The sequence below is a fragment of the Lynx canadensis genome, chromosome B2, assembly GCF_007474595.2.
Source record: "Lynx canadensis isolate LIC74 chromosome B2, mLynCan4.pri.v2, whole genome shotgun sequence".
NCBI lineage: Eukaryota > Metazoa > Chordata > Mammalia > Carnivora > Felidae > Lynx > Lynx canadensis.
Genome location: NC_044307.1, coordinates 119,406,935 through 119,425,259, shown reverse-complemented (window position 1 = coordinate 119,425,259; position 18,325 = coordinate 119,406,935). Strand labels below are relative to the sequence as shown.

Here is an 18,325-nt window from a genome sequence, read left to right as displayed (position 1 = left end):
AAAGAGAATTTTTGCTTTTACAAAAAAAAACCATTGCTATAATAATGTAGGTCTTTTGTAAAAGCAAAGTGGCATGACACAAACTTTCAGAAAGCACTCAGGAGATCTGGGGGTACCTGTAATTCCCCTCTGTCATTCAGTAATTGTACTGTTGAGAATGACTCCTAAATCTGAAGTAATTTATTTTGATAATCAAATGAAAATAATAGCCAGTGAGAAATATAAGATTAATTAGAAAGAGAAACTTTAAAAAATATTACAAATTTTACAAATGCTTGGGTAGGCTGCATCAACAAAGTTCAAATAATTCAAATGATTTAAAGTCACAGGAAATTTTTATTTTTAATGTTCGAATTTTAGGTTTCTCACTGAAGTCCTTCTTCCTATAGTGAAAACTGAATTCCAGTTGCTTTATGTGTATCATCTTGTGGGACCATTTTTACAAAGATTTCAGCAAGAGAGAACTCGATGTATGATAGAGGTAAAAAAAATCTGGCTGTTCTATGATAAGATTAAGTCCTAAAAGATCTTTGTAAGTTTATTTCCCAGTGTTTTCCAACCTGCATATTGTAACCATTAGTAGTGAAATTAGTTTAATAGGCTCTAAAAGCAATTTTAGAGGATTTAGTGTGCCTGTAACTTAGAATGCCTATAATGAGTTTGGTGCGGGATGTACTGAATTGGAAGTATAGGGGAAATAACCATTATCAAGCTTGAGAAGAAAGTTAAGATGGAGAAGTGCATTTGAGAGCCTGCACTATAGTGCAGAGGAATTGATTAAAATCATGGAAATGGATGAAGTCAGTCAGTCTTACAAGAGTATAGAGAAAAGAAAATGAGACAGGAATAGAACCTTAAAGTATGAGCCACCAAATGGAACTAAGAAGGTACAATCTGAAGTATCTCTGAGACTGTGGTTATCTCAGACACTGAGAAGTGGTTTCTACAAAGGAGATTGTCTACCTCTTAATTTTAAGCGACATTCCTGAGTTACGAAGAGAAACTACGTTTAAGCCCTATTGGGGGGGAGTTTTGTAGCACTCTGGATTCCATTATTAATGCAGACCATATATATCCCATGCACATAGAGGTTTGTATGATCAGCGACAATTCTTCAACAAACATGTTATCCCTCTGTGTTTGTCTTGTAATGGAGTCCAGGTGCATCATTCTAAATTACTGAACATTTTTGCCCATTTAAATAATTTTATATTATTTGTTAAATAGATCGGTGTGGCATTTTATGACATGTTGCTGAATGTAGACCAGTGTAGCGCCCACTTAAATTACATGGACCCCATCTGTGACTTCCTGTATCATATGAAGTATATGTTTACTGGTGACAGCGTAAAAGAACAAGTAAGTTAACTTTATCTTTTAATGATGTTTAGTTTAGACAACTTGACTATGTGATGATATACTTTTGTTTGAGATTTTTAAATTTTTTTCTTTTAAGAGGAGAAGGCTGATGTTATTAGACCTTTTTAGGCTATATGAACACATTATTCTGCACGTATAAAGTAATAGTGAATACATGTTATCATTTCTCAAACTTTCCCTCCTTGATATTTGCAGCAGGGCATCTGAAAAAGACCAAGGTTGTTGATTAATAGTAATCTCATTAGAAAGAAACAGTATGGTATGACTACTTTTTGAAAAGACCAGGGAGGTGTGGTGTAAAGAGTAAAGGAGGTCCTGCTTTTCCCCCACAGTGATTAGGGTACACTCTGGGGACATTGGACATATTGCAGCATGACTAGAAAACTGAAGCCAGGGGGATCATGAGAATAATTCGGAAAGGGTATTTGAAGGAACTGGAGGAACTTAACATGAATTGTCAAAGTCCCAGGGAATTGTTCATGTTCTCACTATTTGGAGGATTGCCATTTGGAATAGGCATTAGATTTGTTCTGTGTCACTTCAAAGGGCACACAAACTCCAGTGAAGTTACAGGGAAGCACGTTCTGAGTCAACATATAAAGAGCTACTTTCTAGTAAAGTCACTGGAAAGTGGCAAGGACGTCCTTGAATCATAACTGAGTTTCCTTATCTGTAAGAAACAGAATCTTGGCTCTTTTAGAAGGATGGAGGTAGGGCAAGTAGGTGAAGGCGGGTGAACTCCTCTCCATACCTTAATATTATTCTTTCTCTGGTAGGAAAGGAAGGTAAGTTGATATATAAACACATGAATCCTAGTCTACTGGATTGTTTCCTTGGACCTAGGGACATGGGGTAGGGAGGATGTTGATTCCTTTATGCCTCAGCAAGATTGTCAAGGAGATTTGAGTGGGAACCAATACAGAAATGTTTTATTTAGCATATCCTTCATATTTAGGCCTGAAAAATATGTATATTTGGGACACCAGGGAATACAGAAAGGAAAAATTATTAATGGGCTGATTTTTCCTGGTAAGATCAAAGAGCATTTGAATGAAGCTAAGAAAGCCATGGAACTGCCTAATGTTTTTATTTCTAAGTAAAAGTAGATTTTTTTTTTTTAGTTTATTTATTTATTTATTTATTTATTTATTTATTTATTTATTTATTTATTTATTTTGAGAGAGGGTGTGAGCACAGGAGGGGCAGAGACACGGAGAGAGAGAGAATCCCAAGTAGGCCCCATGCTGTCAGCTCAGAGCCCAATGGTGGGGCTTGATCCCACAAACCGTGAGATCATGACCTGAGGCAAAACCAAAGTTGGAGGCCCCTAAATAAAAGCAGATATAATGTTATTTTGTTTCAATTCCAAGTATAAATCAAAACCAAAAAATTAGCTGTGTTGATAAATGTTACAGATATAAGTTATTCAAAGAACTTCAAAGTATAATCATGCTTCACGCTTCTGTGATGGTGGCGTTTTAAAAGGATGAAGAATGCGTAATGTACACTATACTAGCTTTTGACAGTGAGATGACTGGCTAGCTAGGTAAGTGGGTATGTTTTTGTAAGTGTATGCATGTATAGATATATGCACACACACATATACACACATATATAACATATAATGTGTGTGAGGGAGAATGCAGTTTTTTCCTTGTGTATGAGAATTTTATTTGCTTTTGTTAAAACCTGAAACACATAAGAAACTCCTCATCCAGCCCACTCTACTCCCTAGTTTGTCATCTCCAGATATGTATAAGTCACTTCTTTCAAGGTGGGAAATTGAAGTTCTCTGCTTAAAGTATTTTTTAATGTGTTTGTTTCGCAGGTAGAGAAGATTATCTGTAACTTAAAACCAGCTTTAAAACTTCGTCTTCGATTCATCACACACATTAGCAAGATGGAACCAGCTGCAGTGCCCACACAAGCCATAAATAGTGGGTCTCCAGCACCTCAGTCTAATCAGGTGCCAGTGTCCTTACCGGTCACTCAGTGAGGGCAGGGTGTACCGCGGTGAAAAGGAAAACACATCTGTCTTTGGAAGTGGACTCAAATCTATTAAATCTGAACATGATCCTGCTACATAGAGAGAGATACAGTAGAAGCAGTGATGTTCAGATTGTTTTATTTTGATTCAAATGATGAATCTGTTGATACTTTACAACTCCCATCTCCCTACCTGTATTTTTGTCTCTAAGAGATAAACTACATGTTGCTCATATCCATCACAATTTATTAGAGCTACCTAGGAATACTGAGGTATCTATGATCAAATGACTCTTACTAGATACTTTCAATCTTTCCTATCTAGTCCCCGGTTTTATTTTTAATTTTTATTATTAATGACTTCTGCTTTCAAATACATCGTTTTAAAGGCAACACACATGTGAAATAGTTACTACAAATCATTTTATACATAAATCTCTCTTGGTGTATCTTTGGGATAGGAGATTTTTGTCAAGTAAAGGACTCGAATTTTCACTTCATTGCAGGAGCAAACACAGTTTCCTATTCTTTTAAAAATGGCTTAAAATTTTTACCATAGATTTCCAAAGAAATGGGCTAACATTTCTATTAAGGCAGATTGGCAAGTTTTTGCTTTTGCTATGGACTTGAACTTACTGTATGAAATGAGTTTCAAAGCCATGTAAAAAAATAACACAGAAAGGCATAAACTTAATAAAATAATACTTAAATGGTGATTCTCCAATCTCTGTTTCTAAAAGTAAATTAATTGCTTTTCCAGGTTGACACTCTCACCTGGCCAATGATGTGATTAAGTTTTTATACTCTTGAAATTCTTAAGTTAATGTATTTTTAATTATAGCATACATTGTGTTTCTTTATGGTTTATCAGATTTTAAGAGGCAAACTGTTAATTTGGGGAGGGTGGGGCAATGGCGTTAAGATTGTAAGATTTGAAAATAATTAGTAAAATCTGTTGAATGAGTAAACTGTCTGATTAATTAGTCTGAACGGGTGTCTGCTGTGTTCCAGGCAGTATGCTGGCTAGGTTGTAGCAAGAGAACCGGGCTGTTTCTATAGGTTGTACACTGCATTTGGTGACTGACACTGACCTAATAAACTGTAGTTTACTCTCATTTATTTTCTCCACTTTCCTGACATTGACCTAGGAACTAAGAGTTACTGATTTTTTTTTTAAAGAATCAGAAATGTGGCCAACTGTATTTTAGATTTTTATTTCTGAATACATTTCTCTTAGATCTCTCCTTTGGTTCATATGATTGTAATCACTAAATCTTTATTTGCCATGCAAGTCTGGCTTAAAATGTATGTAATGGTATAAGTAATTTTTCTAGGTTAATAATTTCCTTAAAATTCTCCAGAAATGTTATGCTAGAAATGATTTCAAGTGTTCCTTTTGGCATAGTTTCACTTACTCTTACTGACTTGAAGAATATATTGCTTTGAGATCCTAGAATGGAATAATTGTGACTCTGGTGTTACACAAACAGAATAAAGGAAGTGAAAATCAGTGTGACTGTCTCAAGGACAAATACATTCCAGTTAATTTATTAAAAATTCCATTTGTTTCCTCTCTAGCTAAAAATAAGGGGATATGATTTTCCCAAAATAGGCTTTTAAAAGAATTGTTAATCAGAGACATTAGAAGAAGATAGAAGCTTTATTTGGGTTTAGAATGCACCTGAGGGAAAAACATCGCCTTTATATTCATTTCATCCTCAAAGTTTTTCTTTCTGAAAATGAATAGTAATCTAGAGTGGCTCTGTCCCATAGGACTTTCTGCAGTGGTGGAAATATTCTGTATCTGTGCTGTCCAGTACAAGAGTCAGAAGATCCGTGTACTGAGCACTTGAAGTGTAGAGCTGAATTTTTAATTTTATTAAGCTTTAAATAATTTAAATAACCCCACGTGGCTATTGTATTGAACATTATACTTTACAGTAAGATGTATCATAATTGCTTTGACCTAAAAGTAATTCAGTAAAATATGTATCTGACAGAGTCTATAATGTCAACAGTTAGATTTAAAATTCTGGATTGCTTATGAAAAATCAGGTGATAGGGGCTCTTTAACACATAGCTGTTACAACAACAATAAAAATCCTTTCCTGGGACCTGCTTCATCACAGAGTCCATTTGAGTTTCTATGTAAGTTGGGGAGAGGGGGAAGAGTTTGCTTCCCTGGTTTTAATTACATACCTGACCCTTGAACAACACAGGGGTTAGGGGTGCTGACCCCCACACATAGTTGAAAGTTTGTAACTTTTGACTTCCCAAGAGCTTAACCACTGATAGTTTACTGTTGACTAGAAGCCTTACGGATAACATTAGCAGTCAATTAACACACATTTTGTCTGTTACGTATATAATATACTGAACTCTTACAATGAAGCTAGAGAGAAGAAAATGTTATTAAGAAAATCCTAAGGACAAGAAAATACATTTACAGTACCGTATGTATCAAAAAATTGTGTATAAGTGGACCCATGCAGTTCAAACCCATGTTGTTCAAGGGTCAACTGTAGTTTACTCTCATTTATTTTCTCCACTTTCCTCACTATATTCCGTAGCCAAGATGAGTTTTCAGGGTGTTTAAGGATTTCAGCTAATGAGATACACTCTAATTGCAACGAGTAAAAGTGAGAAGTTTGGAAGCCACAGATCATTTTAAGTGAAATTCCTATCCGAGTTAGATCTTAGAAACAATAGCAATTTGATTTCTTTTTTCTACCTCCAGGGTAGGCCTCCAGAAAGCCTATTCGTGAATAGAAGCTTTGCTTAAAATATAAACCAACACCATGTCTGAGGTTTTTACAAAAATAAAACATGATCGTCAAACATTAATGAATGTGGAGATTCCCCAGGCCCTATCATTGCCCATTTTGCAGTTGAAGAAACCAGAGCCAGAGTTTCATTTCACCAGGCTTACAGAATTTTGAGGATGATGATTTCACTGTGGCTTTTTAAATCCTTAGCAATTCCATGTATAGAGAAACATGTAGACATGAGAGAACCTTAATATAGAGAGTTTATTATAAAAATCACATCTTTTGAACAACATAAGAATATGATCCCTTTCAGGTGGGGTGAGCTTAATCTGCTGACATCAGGAGTCACATTCTACATGTGTGGGCTTAAACAGGTGTGTGTTTGTTTTTAATGCCAGCAAATTTTATTTGGAAGTTAACGTATCCTTCTCTAAGGATGTCTTTTGCCAAAATGGGAAATACAAACTTTTCAATTTCACAGAAGTTAGAATGCCCAAGTCTTGAATTTCATACCAGAGGGAATTGATAGTTTATACTAATTTTAATAATAATTACCAAGGCAGAAGATTTTTTGGAAAGATCAAATCATTGGGGCAATAGCTGTAAGCTTAAGTAAGTTATTAGATTGGCTAATTATGACATTAGCTATGAGATTTTTACATGGCATGTCCACATTTACTTAGGTGGGTTAAGGTAGTCAATAGGCTTATGATTACCCTCCCGAGCAACTCCAAAGCAAGCCAAGGTTACTGTTACTGCTGTGTTCACTGTTCGAGTTACTTCTTCCGGTGTTTTCCCCAGAGATGGGTTCACTTCCATTATATCTAATCCTGAGAGTAGCCCTGTAATAACAAATGAAAATAATGTAATTTGTTAAATAGTTGACGTTTTTAGTTCGTAACCTGACTTGAAATATTATCCAGGAGTGTAAAGAGGTGGGGATTGCATCATGCGATGGGCATTCTGGAAGTGTCCAATGGGCCTTGACTTTGAGATCAGGGGGTATAAATCTATATTGGCCATGTGTACACTTGCTTCTTTATTCACCCCAGTTTTTACCTACCTGTTTTGTAAATTTCTTCTGTAATGTAGAGACCTTCTCTGTAAGTCAGACCTCCCGGGACTGGTGTGCCAGTAGCTGGTGTGAAGGATGGGTCCAGTCCATCAACATCGAAGCTCAAATGAATTGGCCTTTTCTTTCTTTTAAGAGGTGGGAAGGACACTCAGCTTAATTTTTTTTTTTTAATTTTTTAATGTTTACTTATTTTTTGAGAGAGAGACAGAGTGTGAGTGAGGGAGGGGCAGAGAGAGAGAGGGAGTCACAGAATCTGAAGCAGGCTCCAGGCTCTGAGCTGTCAGCACAGAGCCCGATGTGGGGCTCGAACTATGAACCATGAGACCATAACCTGAGCTGAAGTCGGACGCTTAACCAACTGAGCCACCCAAGGCACCCCAGGAAACTCAGTTTAAAGTTAGTGGTTTAATATGTAGTACATAAATACAGTTCTTACCTTGTTTCATCAAAAGTAACAATCCAGTGAAGTTCTATGATTTTATATAGAGTCCTTATTAATAACTTAACATCTATTAACATCAGTAGTAAGTCTTTTTAGTAATATTTACAAGGATCATACCTACCTTCCTAGTAGGTAGCTGAGTGCTTCTTCCATCACCTTGCCAATGCCCAGTTTATCCACTTCAGTCATTGAAAAATACTTAATACCCAGAGTTTTCAAAATATAGCTATGAAAGAGGAGATATTAATATAACCTACAATTAATAAAGAGTCTAGTTCTATGCACTACTGTTTCCTTTTAAAGAAAAGATCGTTGTGGTATGATACATAAAATATTTGAGTTCTGTGACCTATATGTATATATCAATGTATTTTTAACAGCAAGCCAATATAAAATTCACCTGAGTTATATACATAAATACTTATATGGATATATAGATATCGATATAATGCTTGGTACTTAAAACAATTTTTGTGTCACAGGTTTGACCAGCATGAATGCAAAAGGGAGAAAGCAAAGGTAAATCGCATCAAGGAATTAAACTTACTGTTCCCCAGGATCCACGTCTCTCAGGCCAATATACACAATATCTTTGGCGGATATGCAGGGAGTCACCCACGAGAATCCTGGTACATCAGGGATCTAAAATTGCAATGTTTCCATTTGGTTAACATGTATGATTCTTGAGCAGATCTTACCTTAGAAGTAAAGGGCACTTATTGGACTGCATATATCTTACATTTAGAACACGAGTTTCGAGGAAATCATTAAAGACAGTACAAAACTCAGAAGAGAATGCCTGCCTCCCCTTGTGGCACTCTAGATTTGCTTACCCACCCTCACCCTGTGGCCCGGACCTGACCTGAATCATTTGTCAGCATTTACCTGCTCTGTGCCCCATTCCACTGGACCCTGTTTTCCCAAAACTCTGCCATAAAGAAATCAGTGTGCTTTCATTACTTTTGTAGCTTCCTTCTTTCTCTCATCAGTAAGGACTTAATCCCAGAGGATGGCTTAGAGTGACTGGGGGAATTTTCGGGCAGCCCTTTGGTTGCTTTCCAAATGTCCCAGAGCCAGGGATGGCTGTTCCCATGTAAGTTTATAAACCTATCACTTGGTCATCAGTTCTGAGCCTTTAACAAGGGGATTTGCATCCCCAAGGATCATCATAAAGACCAACATACTACAGCTATATCAATAAAAATTGTTTTATTGATATGCTACAGAATATCAATGAAAATTATGAACCACAATGTTAAATCTGGAATGTCATATGTGTTAGAAAAGAAGTTTATAGGGAACAGGTGGTAGTTCTTCTTCTTGCGATGTAGATATGAACTTCTCACAGTAAAGATGTTAAGCAATAAGCCATTGTAATCCACATTTTAAAACACTTTTGAAAATTCCCATGACGTGGAGGGGACACTCGGTAAGAATGAGAGGCTGTGTGGCATGCAGTAGGAAGACGTAGGTTGTCGGAGACCGGTTTTGGCCCTTGCCTTGCCATGTACTTGGCATGTGATCTTGAGCAAGTTATAACCTCTCAACCTCTGCTAACTTGCTTATATAAAGGATCACTTTCTGCCCCACCTACTAAAGAGGGTAGTTTAAAAATCAAAAGGGAAGATATGTGTAAGCTCAGTTTGCAAACTACCATGTACGGCAGAGGCACAGAGCCTCACTACCCTTATCTGCCACCTCCTTTGCTTATTGACTGCTGAGAAAATGGATTGAGATCACACCACAAATAAGATGGCACAGGGTTCTTCCTTCCTTTCTATCTCCTGAACTTCTGCTGAAGCGATGATTGTTCTGTAATAGAATACCAACCAGCCTTTTACCTTTCCTTTTAGTTCCTTCAGGAGGAAAGACACAGGTTGTCCGTGCAAGTTCCCACTTGTGGTTGTCAGTGGAGTGTTGATATCAGTGTGAGCATCCACCCAAATGACGCAGAGATCTGGGTGGACCCTGGCATGGCCAGAGATGCTTCCAATCGCCATACTACACAGGAAAAAAAGTTTGTGTAAACATCAGCTTTGCAGTTTATGACATCCATCATATTATTAACTCAGTGCTCTCACTTGGTTTTCCTTTAAGTCAAAATGGCTGCTATTTCTGACAGATTTTTAATTAGAGCTGCCAATTAAAAGAGAAATCATAGCTTATGTTAATTGCTAGCAAGTTATGTTTGCATCAATGGCCTTGCTAAAAAACTTGTGATTTTTTTGTTTTTTGGAAACCACCTTCTAATAAAATTGCAAATTATTATTTAAGCCAAAAAAATAAATCTGTATAAAACACTAACCACACGAATTCCTTAGCATGAGACACTATTTAATTCTCAATATTGTATCAGGCTGATTTTCTGTACTCTCAATTCTCTTGGTAAATACTTCATTCTCTCAAGTGAATTACCACAGAATCCTTCCATTTTTCCTAAAATCCAATTATTTTACAATTGGAGAGTATCACTCAGAAATCCTTGTATCCATTTCAGCCAGGATATCCTGGGTGCTTACTCACTGTTCAACACTCAGATCCTCTGCTTGAAGTTTGAGTATTGATTACTCAGCCTGATGTTTGTTTTCCCTTCAGATTTCTTGTCTTGAGGCTATTTGCCGCTCTTAAAATTTCCACTTACAAATGTTTCCACTTAAAAAGAAGGTGAACCCCCGTTTCCCAGCTGAGTTTTAGGGGAAACCAAGGAGCTGAGGTGATTGACTCTTACATCAAGAGTGATTGTAATGTTGTACTTTCTGATCTGATCAGACTTCTGATAATGTATCCAGCGACCTTGAGGGTAGACGTTAAGAAGGTTGTTGCACAAAAATATTTTTGCCACATTTATAATCGTGAAAATTTGAAAATTACCTGAGTATCTGACAATACGGATATGTATAGTGATTTTTAATACCTTGATGAAAATTATGCAACAATAAAAATTATGCCTATCTATATCATGAAGTAACATAAGGAAATCTGTGCTTTAGGTTAAGAATAACGTATAGGATAACACACGCACTTGGTAAACAAAATCAGGTACAATAAAAACAGTATGGCAGGAAAGAAATATGCCAGAATTTCAGTTTCATTTGAAATGGTTGTTAGGAAGCTAAAATCACTACAGTCTTATTTACATGTGTGTATGTTTCAAGAATTTGAAAATATTACCTTTATAATGGGCAGCATAGACTTTAAATGTTGACTTTAATAAGTTGTTCCTATTACCCTATTATTGTATCAAGTACAATGAGCTGGCTGTGACTTCCTCATGCTTATTTATTTTGGAATGTAAGTTTGTGTGGAATTGTTTACGGAAATCCATTCATGTCATGTATTTTCTGCTGTAATAAAGACAATGCAAGACTTCAAATAGAGGGGAGTCTGTGTTTCCAAAAGAAAGTAGCAACCAATGCAATTAAAAGGAAAAAAGGCAGAAAATTTGGTATAAAGTATTGATCGGTGCTTTCCCTTTCATATTTTCTCTCTCCTCATGGTTTTGGTCATCCTCCCTCATGCCATTTGTGCCAGACTTCATGGAGAAAAGCATTAAACAAGACCTGTGGTCTCCGCCCAGCACCAGGCTGGTCCTTCCATTCTTCTTCACCTCTGCCACCACACCAGCCAGCTGCTCATTCGCTTTTCCCACAGACCTTGGATTCTTCACAATTTCAAAGGGAGGATCATTAGGGACGTCAACAAAGGGCAGGTCCCCGTAATCTTTCACATCACACCCTGTAATTAACACCAAAAGTTTCATAAAAAAAGATGACAGTCTGTGTATGATGATTCCAAATTTACAAAACTGCACATTTATAAGCAAAGGAAGCATCTGGAAGGGCTGTAAAAGTTGCAAAGGCAGAAGAATCCACGTCTACTTTTGCCTGACGTCACCCTCTCAGCTGTACACCGGGGTCTCGGTCAATACTTGTGGAATCAATCCAGTTAGGCTGGACACTAAAGTATGACAGCGATAATCTTCTGGTTTGGGCTTAACGAGTGGCTTCGCTGTCTTGATTTCTGTGTGGCCCTCTCTCTGCCTGTGTTCTTTCCACCTTTGCAATAAGCGTGTCTTGTATTTATAATAAAAAATAGTTTTTTTAGAAGAATGTGTGTGTGTGTGTGTGTGTGTGTGTGCATTTATGCCCAGAAGGAAATACACTAGTATTTTCTAAGTTTCCTGACTCTAATTAACAGTCCTTGGTTTCAATCCAATCTATCACTTGCTGAAGTAGCTCAGCTCTGTCCTCTGTGCATTGGACCTGCCTCAGTGGTGGTATCAAAATTCAATAAGTATATTATCAGCAATGAGCCTAACACTTCAGTGAACTCAGGAAATAAAGGCTTTATTATTATACTTTTATAATAGGGAGAAATTGCAGGTAACCCAAAGGTCCTAAGGACATGGGTGCATTTGCTAGAAAGCCTTGCATTAAGCTTCAAGGTACAGAGAGCTTCATGTAAAACTGACATGGGACCAGTTCAGTGTTCTGATCTAACTAGTCATTGTATATCGTATTTATTATATGCTTGCGCATATCCATGATTCAGTAACACCTTTAAGAGATTTAACTTGATATGAAATCTGACCAAATGATGGTTGTTTACTGAGACACTAGTCCAGTCCATTTACCCAACATTTCTGTTCTCTAGCTCCCTCCTTTTTTCAGCTTCATGAGGTGTAATTCTTATTTACTATTTCATTTTTATTTAATTAATTCTCATTTACTATTTTATTCTTATTTAATTAATTCTTATTTATTATTTACTAAAATTCACTCATTTTAAACGTACAGGTCAACGAGTTCTAGAAATCTGTAGTCTTGTAACCAGCACCATAATCAAGATTTAGAACACTTCCCCTATGCCCCCCAAACTCCCCCATGCCCCTTTGCAGTCATGCCCTGCGCCCACACCAAGGTAGGCCCCCCTGCTGATCATCTTGGTGTTGCTATGCTTTTGTCTTTTCTAGAATTTCACGTAAAAGCGGTCGTACAGTAGGTAGTCTTTTGCGTCTGGTCTCTTTCACTTAGCATGTTGTCTTTGAAGTTCATCCATGTCCTTGCCTGTGTCAGTGGTCTGTTCCTTTTTATTGTTGGGTACTATCTTATAGTACGGATGTACTACTTGTCATTTATCCATTCACCAGTTGATGGGCATTTTCTTTTCTTTTCTTTTTTTTTTTTGGCTATATAAATAATGCTGCTAGAAACATTCAAGTGCAAGTCTTTGTGGGGATGTGTTTTCACTTCTCTTGGATAAGTACCTAGGAGTAGATTTGATGGGTCAAAAGGCAAATGTATGTTTTTTGGAGAAACTGCTAAACTGCTTTCCAAAGTGGCTCTATCATTATACATCCCCACTGGAAACAGGAGGGTTCCAGTTGCCCTGTGTCCTCTCCGATACTTCATCAGGATGTTATATGCAAAGACAACATCTGCTTTAGCCTGTACTTTTAAATTCTATATCATTTTTTCCTTTGTCTGCTCACGTATGTGTATGTGAATGTATATGTACGTGCAAACGCACATACACACTATGCAAACACCAGGTACTATCGTCATCATCATCATCCTCGACATCATCATTTATTTCCTTTTACAAACAGGGGTCCTCTTGCTAGCATTGTACTTCCTGCTGCTCCTTACTTTTCATTTGCAAATCCCCCAACTCCCTTACTGCCCACCCAACCCCAGTTCTTGCACACAGATTCTCTTATACAGTAAAAAGTTTGGCTGGAAAGACAAAATACCTGAGTGAAGATATTCACCCAACAATACTTACTGAGCATTTTCTCCACACACTGCCATATATATATATATATATATATATATATATATGAATATATATACACATATATATGAATATATATATACATATATATATGAATATATATATATGATTGTACTTCTAAAGTTATCACTAGTGCTGCAATTCTGTGCGATAAATGTCATTCCAGATATACCCAATTCCAGCAGGAGCCTGTACCTTTTTTTTTTTTTTTGAGAGCACATGAGCACACAAGTTGGGGAGGGGGTAGAGGGAGAAAGAGAGAATCGTAAGCAGGCAGCACACTCAGCGTGGAGCCCAACTCGTGTCTTGATCCCACGACTCTGGGACCATGACCTGAGTGAAATCAAGAGTCAGCACTTAACCAGCTAAGCCACCCAGGTACCCCAGGCTGATTGCCTTTCAATGGAAAAATTACCTTGTTCTTTAAGTTTCTCAAGCAGGCCAGCCTGTCTCAATACGGTAGGGCCTTCTTCCACGCCTCCTCGTGGCTGAACAATTAAACAATAAAATAATTCAGATATGATCAGCTGCCCACAATAGAAAGTCTTCTCATTATTTAATCAGTTGAGTTCCTACAGAGCCGGGAATTTACACCATCTCATTTAATCATCACAGCAAGGCAGACTGAATTAGTCCTATGTTAAAAACCAGGATCTAGAATCAGAGAGGTTATAGAGTTCTCCTATGGGCACGCAGCTAACAAGTGGCAGAGCCTTATTTCACATCCAAGTTCTTTGGATTCCAGAACCTGCATCGCCTCTCCCCATGACAGACACCATGTTATCAACATGGTGAGCACGTATTTTGTGCAAAAGCGCTCTGATAGAAAATCATGAAAAAGAGAGTGCTTCTTTCTTGGGGTAACTCATAAGCTAATATGGAATTTGTATATTGAACCCCAATTACGGTACTAGGAGAGTTACTTCAATGCAGATACAAGATGCCGTGACAACAAAAACAGGCTGCTCCTAGCTCAGCTGGGGACAGAGCATGTGTCAGGTAAGGCTACATGCAGTAGGTGACATTTCAGCAGAGTCTTGCAACACAAGTAGGTTTTCAGGAAAATGGATGGTGGGATGGAAAAATACTGCAAACCCAGGGGAAAACTTGGGTAAAAGCATAAGGGAAAAAAAAAAGCAAGGCAGGAGAGCCCTACGTGCATGTCCTCATGGCAGTGAGTTAGCAAGCTCCTGGGGAGAAAGCAGGCAGCAGAACGTCATCACTTGGGAGCTGAATCCACAAAGACCAGCCCGGTATTTCAGGTTTTGACCTGCTTAGGCACCATGGACAAGAATTCTCCTCTTGCTGTTTTTACATCAGAAAAGCGAACACACTTCCTTCTTGCAATAAATCCTCTCTAGAGTCCTGGCAGAATAGAAGTCTTAAGAAACAATTTTCTTATGCACCTCTCTGATCCTAATTTCCAACAAGGCTTTTAGACACAGAACGTTATTTTGCATTGTCCCGTGAGATGTGCCAAAAGGCTCATATGTCTATATCCCTGAGATTGGGGCTATGGCACCAAACGAAGCAAATATTTCTACCTAATTCCAGATGACTCACCCTGGCTGCTAGGCAAATCTCAATGTCAAATTCCTGTTCCTGACACATGTTGTTCCTTTTCTCCATTCCCTTCTTGAATGACTACCCTCCCCCTGCCCCTGCCCCCACACACACATCCTTCATCAAGCAGATATAATTTCCCTTTCTTTAAAACTCAATAGAGTGCTGCTTGGCTCAAGTTTTGCCTTTGGTTTTGTACTTGCTTGCTTTGTCTTTCCTCCTTATTAGATTTCAGTCCAATGTTCTTTCCACTTGCAGCGCTACGTGTTGTAGTATAGGGCTGACACTTAGTAGGTGCTCACAGATTGTCACCTTGACAAAACTCCCTGGTCTTTTCCCCTTTCCTTTCAAGCTTTAGAACAAGTCTTACAGACGCCTTGGTTGACACTATATCTGCTCTAACACAGTGGTTACATTTCCCAGAGTGACTCTTTCCATCATTCTTTATTTGTTTGATTCAAAATGCTTCTCACGATTGGTATCTCCTCATTGCTTGGTTTATCCGCCCAGTTTGGAAATCATTTTGTTAGCTCTACTGACTCTGAAGCTGGGTCCAGATCCCTAAATGCCCACAAGTGTGAAGTATGCTGTGGCTCTACAGGCATCAACACAAGTCAGGTGCATAGGCTTTGAATCATACAATCCTGTCTGGAACCACAGCCAAGGCTAGCAACTTAGCAAATTACTAAACCTCTCTGATCCTCAGTTAACTATAAAATAAATATAATACCTCATTTTTTTGCCATCGCCTCTCCCCCACCCCTCACTGCCTTGCGAGGGAGTGAGGCAGGGGACGGAGGCTTTTCTCAGACTCAACCTTCTCCTCATCCTAATCCTCTAATCCTCTCCTTTGCCTGTTTGTCAGACTTCTACCTCCTTTAGGTGAGGAGAGATGCTAATATGCTGGCCACCATTTCCCTCTATGCTATGGCTTAGTGCAAAAATATCTCTGCCTCCTTACTACCACGAGACAGTAAGCTTCGTTCTCATGGGGCCATTAATAGGGGAAGAGCTGTAGGGAAAAACAAAAAAAAAGAAATACCAAGAATGGAAAATGCATCAGGCTGTATTTCAAAATACTATCCCTTTGAAGGGCTATCCCTATCAGCATAAGGTCCTCTGCTGAGGTCCAGGGGCCAGAGTATACTCAGGCTGTTACCTCCCTCCCTCGCTCCCTGCCTTCGGCCTCCCTTCCTTCCTTCTGAATTTTTTTGTTTTCCTCCCTCCTTTCCTTCCTTTTGGTCAGCTATTTTAATTCTGTTTTTGCTAAAACCTGTCCCAAGAATAGGTGAGTACATTGTGGGTTTTGCGATTAACCCCGGCACTAGAAGAAACATTTCTCCGTCAGCCAAACGTCCCCATGATTCGGGAGAGGGCTTTAAAGGACTAGGAGGGAAGTGCTGCCGTATTTACTGACAGTCCAAATGCAGTTTGGGTCTCTACCCTCTGACCTCTCCCAATCTGTTTTGCAATAAAATGCCAGAGTGCCAAGCGCAGGTTCAAAACTAAGAGGAGCGAAGTACGGCCTACATGGGCAAAGAGACAAAGAAGACCCCGTTTGAAATAACAACAGTGACAAAGTTTCACCCCTAGGAGTTTCAATTCGCTTTGTCAGGTTGCCTTTGTTTTTGTTCTTTATTTCCCCCTTTAAGCACAGATGCATCCTGGAGCCTAAGGTGTCCATAATCACATTCTATCTGCCAGAATGAGTGTGCCCAGGCAGAAGAAAAGACCATGTAATGAAATGTTCCTGGCATGTGTTGGCAATCAGGGAATTTCATAAATGCATCGGTCCTTTCAATACTGCCAACTTCCAGTTGGATTTTCTTTTCTTTCTTTTTTCCTCCCTCAAAAAGGGCTACACAAAGGGTTCTGCCCAGCCCATGAACTAACACTTTCACAGAAGCATTAAAGCCCTCAAATGATGTGAATCAGTCACTAAGTTGCATAAAGCAATAACATTTAGGTTATGCAAATTACAAGAAGTCTGAAAATTGCTGCCAATCTATGAAATGGCTCTAGGCATTAATACATCCCTAAACCAATGTGTTTTCTTAAAATCCTCTTGCCCTCTATGTATGCACTGTAAAACCCAAAACCACAAGAACATGGAAATCTCAGTGAATAGCTATAATACAAAAATAGTCCATTTCCATTCAAATAAAAATATGTTCTTTTAAACAATAAGAAGAAAAACTTAGTAGGTTCAAATAGAACTGGCCGTGGCTGAGATTAGGAACCACCAGGATAGGTGACATGGTGATCATAATTCTACAATGTTGCAAAAGGGTAAGAAGACTTTAAAATATATATTTCAGGCCCAGTTGCACCAGGGAACTGAACTAACCAGACATGAACACTTTCCTAATTCTAAAGTCTGAAACTCTGTGATAAATTCCAGTTATTCAAAGCCGGGTGTTTTACTCACCTGGCCCTTTGAGAAAGGCACTCCGATGATCCCAATGGATTTTGACTTGGAACTCATGCTCTGCCCCTTTTCTCCGCTGCACTGAGTTCCCCAGCCAGGCACCGCTCTCTACAACCCTCAGTGACAGAGGACACACATTTTTTCCCCCCATTTATAACTGGGTCGAATCTGTTTACCTTATTCTAATGAGGAAGACTGGCTCCACCCGCTGCACCAAAGCATGACAGGCAAACCGGGATGTCTTGCGAATTCTTCATACCTGGAATCTCCACGAGTCTTTGGAGTCCAGGTCTCTCATTAAGTGAGATTATTCATGTCACCGGTTCATCCCATTTTACAAAGTCAGCTGAATGACTGGACTCTTTCCTGACCACAACCTTGATTTCCTAATCATGATAATCTTTTTTAATCACAACCAATTAATCATAACCACACAAGTAGCACCACGGTTCTAGCTGTGGCAACTCGGGGCAGGACACTTGCCTCCTCCAGGCCTTTGAATCCTCCTGTGTGGGACAGGGCTGGGCCTGGTGAGTCGGTCTCTCACTTCCCCTCCAGTCCTGCAACGCTGAGTTCAGGTGTCACACAGGAGGATTAATGTTTAACCCATGGGACACGCCTCAGACATCACCAGGGTACAGAGGCAGGGAAAGCATATGATTTGTTTTTCTGGTCATTACTTAAAAGGAAAATGAATTACCTGATTCATAACCCGAAGATGTTACCGTACTCATTTTGAAATACGGTGTGCAGGAAAATAACAATTTTTGGAAGCGTAAGGTCCTAATCAAGACATAGAAGTAAAAAGAGCCAACATTAAGTTTTTATCATGTGCCAGATGCTGTCCTGTTTTATATTATATCATTTAATCCTTTACCAATTTCACAGCA

General features: G+C 38.6%; 2 protein-coding genes across 2 annotated transcripts in view; one reads left to right on the top strand and one right to left on the bottom strand.

The window, feature by feature from the left end:
- The window catches only part of MED23 (mediator complex subunit 23), a 44,171-nt gene extending 39,293 nt beyond the window's left edge, over positions 1–4,878 (top strand). Inside the window, exons 27-29 of the mRNA XM_030316358.1 lie at positions 361–481; positions 1,228–1,359; positions 3,209–4,878. Of these exons, the coding sequence (XP_030172218.1) occupies positions 361–481; positions 1,228–1,359; positions 3,209–3,376 (421 nt within the window). The 3' untranslated portion in view covers positions 3,377–4,878. The remainder of the gene's footprint in view (positions 1–360; positions 482–1,227; positions 1,360–3,208) is intronic.
- A 1,931-nt stretch (positions 4,879–6,809) lies between these two features.
- ARG1 (arginase 1) lies at positions 6,810–17,575 on the bottom strand. The gene is made up of 8 exons (XM_030316359.1): positions 17,436–17,575; positions 13,860–13,932; positions 11,212–11,386; positions 9,493–9,652; positions 8,199–8,293; positions 7,773–7,877; positions 7,198–7,334; positions 6,810–6,976 (listed from the first exon to the last, which is right to left on the bottom strand). The coding sequence occupies exons 1-8, from the start codon at positions 17,490–17,492 to the stop codon at positions 6,810–6,812; spliced, it is 969 nt and encodes a 322-aa protein (XP_030172219.1). The 5' UTR covers positions 17,493–17,575.
- Positions 17,576–18,325: the final 750 nt, after the last annotated feature.